The sequence below is a fragment of the Tigriopus californicus genome, chromosome 8 (genome assembly GCF_007210705.1).
Source record: "Tigriopus californicus strain San Diego chromosome 8, Tcal_SD_v2.1, whole genome shotgun sequence".
NCBI classification, from domain to species: Eukaryota; Metazoa; Arthropoda; class Copepoda; order Harpacticoida; family Harpacticidae; genus Tigriopus; species Tigriopus californicus.
In genome coordinates, this window is record NC_081447.1 from 10,482,631 (window position 1) to 10,493,398 (window position 10,768).

Sequence of the window (10,768 nt, forward strand, 5' to 3'; positions counted from 1 at the left end):
AAGCCCAAAGTTTGGCTGTTACCTTGGATGGCTAACAAATGGGCGGTTTCAAGGATACCGGAACTGATTTTTTGCGATGCTTCCTCGTCAAATGCGAGCCGGATATTGTTGAGAAATTCCGACAAAAGTTCTTGGGTCCCTTTCCCAAGTCATAAATTGGAGAATGTGCGTTGATTTTAAAGCCAGGAGTTTGTTTCATTTTCCATTGCTTGGTCTGGTGTTTTATGGTGGAAATTGGATACAAAAGTTCATCCAGACCTGATTAAGCATCTCGAACGTAAAAACTCGTTCCCACATTCGTGGGTATGTCATTAAAAATCCAATTAGTCGGCTGGAACACCAAGAGAGAACTTTCAATGGCTAGTGGAGTACGGCAAGTGTAGGAAATCGTAACCCAAATGCAATGATGGCTCTATGAATATGGTCCATCTCCGAGGCAGAAGTACGAGTTTTCCCAATTTCTATGGCGCTGAGAGAAACTATAGCCAGATGCTCTTTAGCAACATCCTCAGAGAAGGAGCGAAAGCGAGCTGTAAGGAACGACGAAGAGCCTATGTTAATGGAAAACCTGCTTGAGCTTGCCATCAGTCGTTTCCAAATTCCCAATCGATGGCCGTCGTTTTCGTTCTTTTCCTGAGGATTCCTCCTCTTCCACTTCTTCTTCTTCCTTCCTCCTTCCTCTCCTTTGCTTGTCTTCTCGTGGTGCCCTTTTTCACTTATCTCAGCAGCAGCTTTCTTTCTTCTAGGTTCCACTTTACCTTTTCCAAGCAAGGAGTACTACGGGAGAAACGGAACAGGTGATATTTGGGTGCGCAAGACACGTCGGATATTCCTCACATACTTCCACATTTCCATGATTGATAGAGCTATCCCCAACCGGGTCGGTTTCTTCAAATGGTTCAGTGTGTCTCGAGTCCCAAAACTATATATTCTCCAGGGTCTTCACTATCGACATTGAGAGCCGGAAGATAGTCCTCGAGTAATCAAATGAGGTAGGAATTCACAGCAGTTGGTCGATTACTTGGCACTCGAATAGTTTGTTTTAAGGGTGGAATGCGTGACTACACTGATGAGGGACCACCGACAATCCTCTCAGCTCAACGTTATTGCTATTCGATTCCACTCGAATTGATCGATACTATTGTCTTTGCTCTACCGATCGCACACTTTACGATACGTGTATTTAGGAAACCAGGTTGAGATGAAATACTAAAACTTTGGTTCCGTATGTTGCTGGAACAATGAAACTATGGAACTGACATTTCTGTTCTTTTTGAGTTCGGCGGATAATGTTTCAAATATACTCTGATACCATTAGGCAAAATCATGAGGTCCGCACTTTGAATAAGCTCAAGAGGCTGCTGCCTCCATCCACTAAACACGTTGAGCATACGTACTGTACATACGGTACATGTACGTATGCTCCGGTAAGGCGTGCATTTTCTCAATATGGGGCGAAACCAGAGATACTTTGTATAAAAAAGACGAATAAAACGGCGGTTATTGGACATTCTCAACAGAAGGAAAAAGACAAAAATAAATGAACGCATTTGATCAAATCGCCCCACATTGGTGGAAGACCGACTCATGGTCTCCAAGAAAACCTCCGTGAGTGCAGAGTTCTCAAAAATTAGAAATTCAAATACTTAAAGGATGAAACGTTTTCAATGAAACATGTGTTTATCTGGTTATATCTGCTGCAACATAACCAGTAGTAATGATAAATGCCAAAGATAGTTCGTAATTTGGTCCTGGGCTAGAATGAAAGTCACGGAGACTTACTTCGTATTTGAAGCATATTATTCGTGGCAAATTCCATATGAGAATATTTTATTTGCTTATTCCGATTCTCTCTTACTCTAGTCATGCACACCGAGTTATGTTCACATTTGCATTCCATTGGATTCCTTAGCCCAGGTGTGTGACTAAAAATGACTTCTTAATGACCTAAGAGGATATCTAGGTATTGACAAAGGAGATCTCTTGACCTCTCACACGATTCAATGTTGAACCTAATTCTACTGTTTGAAACTAGCCTACGAGCTACCAGGCAAATATTTTTGGATTGAGAAAAAAATCCATCCTTTTAACTAGAATGACAACATTTCGTCTCGTATTTCGTCTTCACATTTTGGGTCGAAACAAAAAGTTACAAAGGAAAAGTCCTCGAAAGCATAGCAAAATAATGGTGGGCCATATTCAAAGAAAAGTGTTTCAAAGAGATCCAATTTTGTTTGGAACAGAGAAACAACCAAAAAGTCGGCTTTAACTCAACTGGTTTATGAATTTACTACGAAACTCGACCTAGACAAGCGAGTAGTAGAATTACTGTCAAACCACTTATCACTGAAGTACTAGGTACTACTCTCAATCAAATGAATGAGAATGAAGAAGTCGGGATCCATTCGTGGCCTAGTCTTGAATTGACCTCATTATGCATATTGGACTTTTCCAAGGGTCTGATCGCGTCCGCCCTCAGAAATTCATTTTTATTGAATTGCCACATTACATTTCCCTCGAAGACCACTTCATGTTATGGTCTTTTCTCAGAATTTCCACTCCCATTAACATCACATAAAGTGAGTTGAATGCATAAGCAAGCGAGCATAGCACGGGGAGTAACTGGAGCGACAGGCTTTGATGTTAAAGGAGGAAAATTGGGTCTTGGAGGCCCACTATTGCCCAAACTCATCTGTCCCAATAAAACCCAAAAGTGCCAAAACTAACAAGGTCTCTTATCCATTTTCCAGCACACATTTGCCGAGAACTGAACCAAACGAATCCCCGAAGGACTCTAAACGCAGGCTAAAAAGATGGGTCTCAAACGATGATGTCGATTGAGGTGCTCTATTCTGTCAAGGACGATACCAAAGTTTGTGACTTTTGGATCTTGCGAGTCGAGCTCTTGTGTCAAAGATACAATCTGATTTGCATTGAGAAACAACAGCTCAAGTTCCCTTGGTATTCAATCGCACGCAAAGAATTCATTGGGGGAACAGACCACACTAGAAATGATACATGACCATTCCAAAGACAGACGTGCCCATGATTTATGGATATGATGGATACATACGTTCAGAGTACATGCATTGGCAGAAATAGTAGTCTCTTTGTGTTCAACAAGTTCAAATTTAGCTTCGCTTGAGTTTTCGTAATCGCTTGGGTATTTTTCCAACGGCTGGAACGTACGTTTAAAGAATGACATTGTCAGAGAAATTGAGATTCCAAAAACATTTGGAGAGTATCTTTTTTGACGAGCAGAAATACGAGCTGAGGTGACGGCAAAGAAAGGCATATTTAAACGTTGTAAATGACCTTCAAAACTTTGCAAGACAACACGGCATACTACAAATTCTTCTTTGGTGCTTGCTTCTAAAATTTGACTTTCCAAAATTTAAAGCAGGATATCAGAGCCGTTGACGATATCTTTTCATAAGAATGACATCTGTTTCTTGTAATTGAGAATTCCTTTGAGAGAAGGATTGCTTGCCAACCTGACGAGTCTCAGAGCCCACAAAACCAGGAAGGCAGGCGAGGTTCTTTTTTTCCAAGCGGAAAGGGATGTTCCAAGGGAAAATGTGATCAAACTTTCCTCGCCTGGGGTCTCTAAATCTTAAACTTCAAGGAAGAGAGAGGCTGGCAATCTATTCTTCCCAACCAGTTCACCTACCGGAAGCTGGCAACCATCTCTTCCTATTCACAATGGTTCCTACTCGATGGTTGGTTGCGAGTATCTATTGTGGGACACGTGTTCCAACCCTGACCTCTATGAGCGATTCTGACATGTGATTTCCCCAAAGTTGAGAATTAATTGCAAGCATGTAATTACCTGTCAAATTGCTGTAGTTTCCCACGTCTGAACTCGACATGAACTGATTGGTGAGCAGTGTTTTCCCCACTTCCGAAGCTCCACACATGAGCACCGTAAATCGGGGTGAGCACAGTGAACTATTCCGACTAGAACAAGGATCATCATCTTCTGTACTAGAGCGAAGACTGGAACGCCCAGAGTGGGAGTGGCTCAAACTGCTGGAACAAAGAAGAGCATTAAGGCTGGTAGACTGGTGGCAATCAATCGGTTTTGGTGAGTCTGAACCCTTCAAAGTTTTACTGCAGAGAGCAATATAGGTATTGCTCTGGTCAATGTTGAAGGATACTGCAAATTTAGGGGTCGATAGAGTCAAAATATGAGAATTAACCCTCTTTTAGCTTTTAGAAATATCTGTCTTTTCTGTTGACTCATAAGATATACCATGTACACAGTAAGACAGAACACTAGTTTCTGCGCATATTAGCAGCTATCACCTCGGGTGGTTTTAATCGAGATAAATGGGCTAAAAAATGTGCATATCTAGCCTAGTTCATAACTTATCATAAGCCGTTAACAAAGTAGGGCAAGACAACGAGAAAATTGCCCAATAAATTCTAAAAGGTTACTGCAAAAAATGCATTTGTGGGAATGTGATGTGAAGCGTGGTCCCAAAGCTGCTCTGAAGTAATCCACACAAAGACCATTTGCGGTGGTAGATAGAAAAGTGGCAAAATCCCCTTCTTGGCTTTTACCCTAAATAGCGTTTGTAATGCTTGGGCTTGAAAGATCAAGGGACAAAATCAAGGTCTTTATAAATATTGAATGACTTCCCTGATAACATGAGGAGCTAGAACATGCGATTCCTGCTCGCAAGTAAAAGTGGAATAATGAAAAAAAAATTCTAATCAAAGGTGAAGCACCTTTTTTTCTATGGCTAATAATCGCACCAGAAATTCCCACTGAGGTTTTGGAATTGAGTGGGACGAGTTATTGAATATTGAAAGCCACCTTCATCTTCAGCTCGGTCCGTGGCATTTGCAAACGTCCCCGCGTTAGGACGCTTAAGCATTCAACATCTTTGGTGGATTATCGGATTTCTTGTCTATGACCGAACACAATTCTGAACAACTACAGAATGTTACAAGAAATGATTAATGAATAATGGTGATAATCCCAAGATCTCCTAATCCTCGAAAACGATATAAGCCACATATTGCTTGGAGCACGTCTGCGTCGTCCTCCAAGCAACGGCTGCAACGGTGTATCACGCATGTCTTTCAGGCACGACTGACACTGAAAGTGGGTCAAAATATAAAAACGTTAACGAGGTTATGTTATCTACATGTGACAATTGATATCTAAACCATACTGTTGGAATTTTGATGATGGAAATTATCTTGAATTTTATCATTTTAGAATCGCAATGAACCATACTTGAATGATGTTGCGTGATGTTTTAGATGTCCTCTTTAATGTCTCTCTCTCTTTCATTGTTAGGATCTACGAACAATACGACCTGTTATTATTATAACATATCTTTTCTACACCACACAAAAAAAAATAACGACAAAATGAGCTTTCTTAGCTTTGGTGGGAAAAGATAACATCCAGCCTCCGGCCCAATTGTTCCATATCGAATTAAAAAACGTTGCTTTTGACAAGTTCTTTTAACATTTTATGCATATTTAATGTCCTCAGTAACATGATTGGCTAATCAGTTTTTTCTTCATGGCATAACGCAACAAGTTCGTTTATCAAGCTAGCTTGACTTTTCGCCTTTTTTATTATGGGTTCCTTGACGTGCCATGCGCAAAAAGGAAACTATATTGTTCACACAACAGCTCACCCGAAAGTAGTTTAATATTTGTATATACTAAATCAAAAGAGACTGCAAATGCCTACAATCTTATACCACATAGGGCATTTACTGGGTTGAAGTTTGACAGGTCCTCGTGAGAAAGTCATCCATTTCCATTCCGTGCGGAATGTTTGCTCCAATGTGTGTCGCAGGTAGCTCAAATTTCATGGGATCAAGTTCTGCTCAGGATACAGTGATATTGATAGCTAACCGTATTACCAGCTAAAATTGGCTTCCGTCCTGTTGCGGAGGATTGAAAAACTACTGCACTGTGTCCTTCCTCTCTCAAAAAAAAATGAAAAAAAAAAAAACTTTTTAATTAGCATCTTAGGCTAAAGTGGTCGATAGAAGAGGAAACATTTCCAGAAATGACACATTTTAACCAATCATGACATTAAGGGCGGTGTCTGAATAATTCAAAACAATTCAGTTTTGAAGTGTTTCATAACAAGTCTCCAAACATCCCAAAGGACGCCCCTAAAAGAGCCCATGGCGACAACATATTTGTGTGGAAGGCTCAAGGAGGGCCAAACTGATTCAACATTTATGATGCAAGTCGCATTTGAAGGGATCTCTTTTTACGTACCTGGAGGCACTTGAGTGAACGCTGCCAACACTCCGGCGAGGCTGAAGAGAGTCGCTTCTTTTGACGATCCTCTTGTTACTGATGGTGAACTGTCGAAGTCGGTACAAATCACTCTCGGGTTGCTTTTGTTCTCTACCTTCAGGCAACGAGCTGCCTCTTTGACGTTCAGGAACCATGAGATATCCATCTCGAGAGGGACTTCGGGGCATTCGATTAGCCGTAACATTCGTAATGGACCTTGAAAGGGGAGTAGCGGGGGCAGATTTATTGCGAGAGATAGGCGGTGGCCGTTGACAATGGGAGTGCCTTCGATAAGGGGCTCCTCCCGAGTAGTCAGGCCCTGCACCGGGCGAGTCCTGGTAGGGGAAAAGCGATGCTGAGCGGGACTGATTGTTATGATATGGACTGGCCGATGAGGGCGTGGTGCCTGCACTTGATTCGGTGAGAAGCTCGATCTTCAGATCAGGAGGTTGCTTGGGCAAGTTCAATCGCAGACGAGCTGGAACATCATCGTCGTCACCAAAATCTTGAGCTGACTCCCTTCGAAGAACTGGTCGAGTTCCCCCTGGGGAGCACAAAAGGGATGACTGAGACTGAAGGCTTCCCCCTTGACTGATCAAGACTCGATTTGATCTGACAGGACTAGGAGACAAGGACTCCTTGCGATACGGACTCTGAGGGTGAGATAGCTGGTGTTGTTGCTGTTGGTGGTGGTGTTGCTGCTGTTGTTGTTGATATCCGAGTGAAAGAGACCGGGCATTTCGGTATTGGGAGATACTGAGAGCGGTACCTCTGGAGGAGGAACTACGGCGAGACCCGGGCATAGACATTGGATGCAAAAGAGTTGGAGACGAGGGCAATGAGGGGTCAGGGTAGCATCGAGGTACGCTAAGTTCATTGGGTGGATGTATTGAAGCATTCAGAAACTGGGCAAATTCGTCCATGACTGGAGTATCACATTCGGGTTGATCAGGTGCATCATCAAGAGAAGATCCAAAACCTACGGGTGTGGCGTTGGAAGAGTTGGAGGTATTGCGACTCGAACTATTAGAAGGGTCATGGTCCGTGCATACGATAGAAGGTGGTGTCATAAAATCACAGGATCCCAAGGATTGGGATTGGGAGGAAGAGGATCCATCGGAAATAAAGCCTTGCAGTCGGGCTCTTTGATGAGAGTGCATGGCACCCCTTCGTTGTCTCGAGGTGGAGCTTTGTGAAGCGTATTGTTCGATTTCCATGCCTGAGTGAGGGGTGTCTTGCCTTCGAAAGGCATTTCTTGTGGTGGCCATGTGACCAGTATTTCTCATACCACGGCGGTTTGACACCGAGGGCGGGATTTGCGTCGGCGTTGATGACCAACTTTGGTGTCCAGGGGGAATTTCATTAATCTTCAAAGGCCTTTCAGTCGAATTACTCCTTGAACTACTTCCATCGCCTCGTTGTTGTTGCCGCTTCCTATTCGTCTCACTTGATGAGCGGTGCCTCATGGACATCAAAGATGAAGCTAAGCTTGACAATGCCCCACTAAGCCCTGAAGACGATGAAGAACTTGGCTGCGATGCTTGAGGTTGTGAGGGCAGATGGTTTCTGTCCACTGGATAATGGCCACCGGCTCCCCCTTTGACAGAAGCTGGTAGCAGGGCCGCGTTGGAATTAGTGGAAGTGATGCTTCCGCGATTTGACGTTCCAGCGTTGAAGTTGTGCCCACTGGCACTGTGGGTCATTGTTGTGTTGGTGATGACTGTGCTAGCTGATTCGTGACTCACGTGACTCGCATCTGACTCTACGGACATTGAGAATTGAGGTACTCGCATCATGTCTTTGCCTCTCATGGGAGATTGGAGAGCGCATGTTACCACCTCCGCCTCTACAATGGCTAATGAGGTAGGAACATTTTTTGTTGGCTTATACTCGGCAGGGAAAGGTTCATTCAGAGGAGGGCCTGCCAACGGGCTCTTGGGCCTTTGAGCCAAGGATGTAGGTCCATGTCTGTGATGAGTGGGTCCATTGCCTTGGGGTGGATTGACTTGAAGAGTGGGTAGGGCATTGTTCCCCGCTTTCTTGAGTTCGTTTCCCATTTTCAAGGACGCGGCTGAAGTCGTTGGAGCAATGCCACTACAACTATTGTGAATGGCACCTTCAGCTTGTGATTCAGTCCCACTTCCAGATGCCCCCGGGATCCTTAACGAATTGGTTCCTGACGCTGTGAGCTCATCAATACTATCACAAAATTCGATGGTTCGACTTGAGAGCTTTCTAATCCGTTTCCCCAATCCACCAATCGAGTTTTCATCACCCTCTTCCTCGTCATCGTCGTCCTGGCCTTTAGCAAGTTCCCCTTGGGCCTTCGTTGATGGCAGACAATTGGGAGACAATTTGTTCTTGTCCCCTGAACGAGCAATATTGTCTTCTTTATCGGTGGACTGTGTGCTGCTGTTTAACCGGGCCGTAGCAGAGTGAACCGCCCGTAGAAATCGAAGATGTCTCTGACGTTGTTGTCCACTTTCACCTAACTCGAAACTATTCGACTGCCTTCGCAGGGACCCACCACCGATCACAACATGAGCAAAAACACAATCTTCCTCCTCGTACTCATCATCGGCATCACCGCTTGGCGCATGCGGAACCACTAGGGCCGGTCGTATAACCACGGGAGGAGCATTAGATGGAAGTCCAAGGTCCTCTTCGTCGTCCTCATGAGTGACTATTCGCGAGGACCTTCTAATGCCACAGGTGGTCCGTTTGCTTCGAGGTCGTGGCGGGGGAGCAGGAGCCAAAGATATGGAGGGATCACTCGCTGCACCTCCGCTTGAACTACTTTGTTTGACAGGCAAGCGAACACTTGTCATGACCTCCTCTTCCTCTTCCTCTTCATCCTCTTCATGCAGAACCATGGGGAGAGGAGTTGGCGTCGTCGAGGTGGTGGAATTGATCAACGGCGTTTTGCTCGGGCATCCACCGCCACCTTGTGCGAGCCCCTGGAGAGGGACGACGACGCCCGCGGAGGACGAACTAGATAAGGATGTGGGGAGAGTGTCTGGAGCCCCTCGGACAGAAGGTTGTGCTCGGTATTGCTGTTCTGGCTGTACGCTGGTTCCATGGCCCACCTGCTGGCCTTGACATGAGGAGGCAAAGGCCTTGGGATCAGAGACGAGGCCTGAGAGAGTTGGCTTGGTATTATAGTCGGATGCCTCGCATGATACCCCAGAATCCAAAGAGTGTGCCTTGCTCATTTTATCCCGATCAATTGTGTACCTAGAATGTAGGACAGAGAACACACCATTAATCTTCGAAAGTTCAGGGCAGATTGTTGCTTTGAACATTGCCGGCTTTGTTTCCGGGTGCCAAGCACACATTGTCCATGGAATGGAGCCTTCCTACAAAGATTATCTTTTATTTCGAAAGGCGGACTCAAACATTTATGTGTATCCCAGACAGTGTTTCTTTCAAGCTCTTGTATTTCTATCTCTTGGGAGCCGAAAATTGGACTTACCATCTACCACCTAGAGCACTTGCATTGAGTACGTAGCACATACTCGTCAGTTTTCCATTGCTTTTCCCATGGCCATTCCTTTGAAAGCACCCTCTGTTACTCAAATCAATCCCAAAACTAGCCCAGCCGCCAACCAGTCAACTAGCCAACTCTTCTGCAGCTTGCTGCTTTTCCAACACAACTTCGCAGGTGAACCAGAATGATCAAAAAGGCTCGAACTTGCTGGAAATGGTATGAAAGTTTGTCAAGTTGGGATAACCGCAACGAAGAAGGGTTGAATTTTTCAATCCCAATATTTGAATGGCACTGGTATTGCCTTCCAAGGCGGAAGATGGCCGTTATATGCACTCGTTAGAAGGCTGCTGAGGCGAGAAAGTGTGGACTTTGCAAGGTTCCATCACTGGATAAATAATTCAACGTACCAGCAAGTCCCTTTGCCCTTTCAACGAACGTTTTGCCGACGACGAAGACCAACTCGAGCGAGAAAAAGGAGGCGGCAGGCCAAGAAACTGACAACCAACTAACAAACCAACTAACAAGCCAGTCCTAGAGAGTAGCACACATTGATGTTAAAATGGCACACATGACCATGACTAAAGTTCAGGCTCGATTCTCTGTTGTAAGATACGAGAAGTGGAACCTGTGCGTAAATGTTTTATTGTAGTTACTTTTTCCAGTGTATCACGCCAGTTGCTCAAGTACTTCTTTTCCAAATCATTAGTCTTTATCAGAACTCCTGGTGTATGACAAAGTTAATTTACAGTCCGTAACCTGCACAAGAAGAGCCTCATTTGAGGCGTGGGGTGTATCCAATCCATCACTGTTTGAATATTGCGTATTCCGCCCTAATCGCTAGCCCTACATGTTTGCGCAAACTTTCATTTGTCAAGCCAAGGCCATCTTAACTTTTGCCGCCTTGTTCAAATGGAGGTTGCGCGCTACACAATTTTCTAACTTTCCGCCACTCACTAATCCGTCTGTTTCTTTCTTTCCCCCTCTTTTTTCGCAAAATAGTGCCTA

At 44.5% G+C, this 10,768-nt stretch overlaps 1 protein-coding gene and 1 long non-coding RNA gene across 5 annotated transcripts in view; one reads left to right on the plus strand and one right to left on the minus strand.

Moving 5' to 3' along the window:
• Window positions 1–2,761, plus strand: part of LOC131885352 (uncharacterized) — a 7,456-nt gene extending 4,695 nt beyond the window's left edge. Inside the window, exon 3 of the long non-coding RNA XR_009373826.1 lies at window positions 2,751–2,761. This is a non-coding gene — a long non-coding RNA (uncharacterized LOC131885352). The remainder of the gene's footprint in view (window positions 1–2,750) is intronic.
• The window catches only part of LOC131885351 (uncharacterized), a 44,673-nt gene that overhangs the window by 18,065 nt on the left and 15,840 nt on the right, over window positions 1–10,768 (minus strand). For 2 of the 4 annotated variants that reach the window (XM_059233380.1, XM_059233378.1), the window contains exons 1-2: window positions 6,256–9,614; window positions 3,830–4,029 (exon numbers count right to left, since the gene is read on the minus strand). In XM_059233380.1, the coding sequence (XP_059089363.1) occupies window positions 3,830–4,029; window positions 6,256–9,611 (3,556 nt within the window). In that variant the 5' untranslated portion in view covers window positions 9,612–9,614. Of the gene's footprint in view, window positions 1–3,829; window positions 4,030–6,255; window positions 9,615–10,768 lie in introns of those variants that run through there. The other 2 variants (XM_059233381.1, XM_059233379.1) reach the window with 2 other exon arrangements.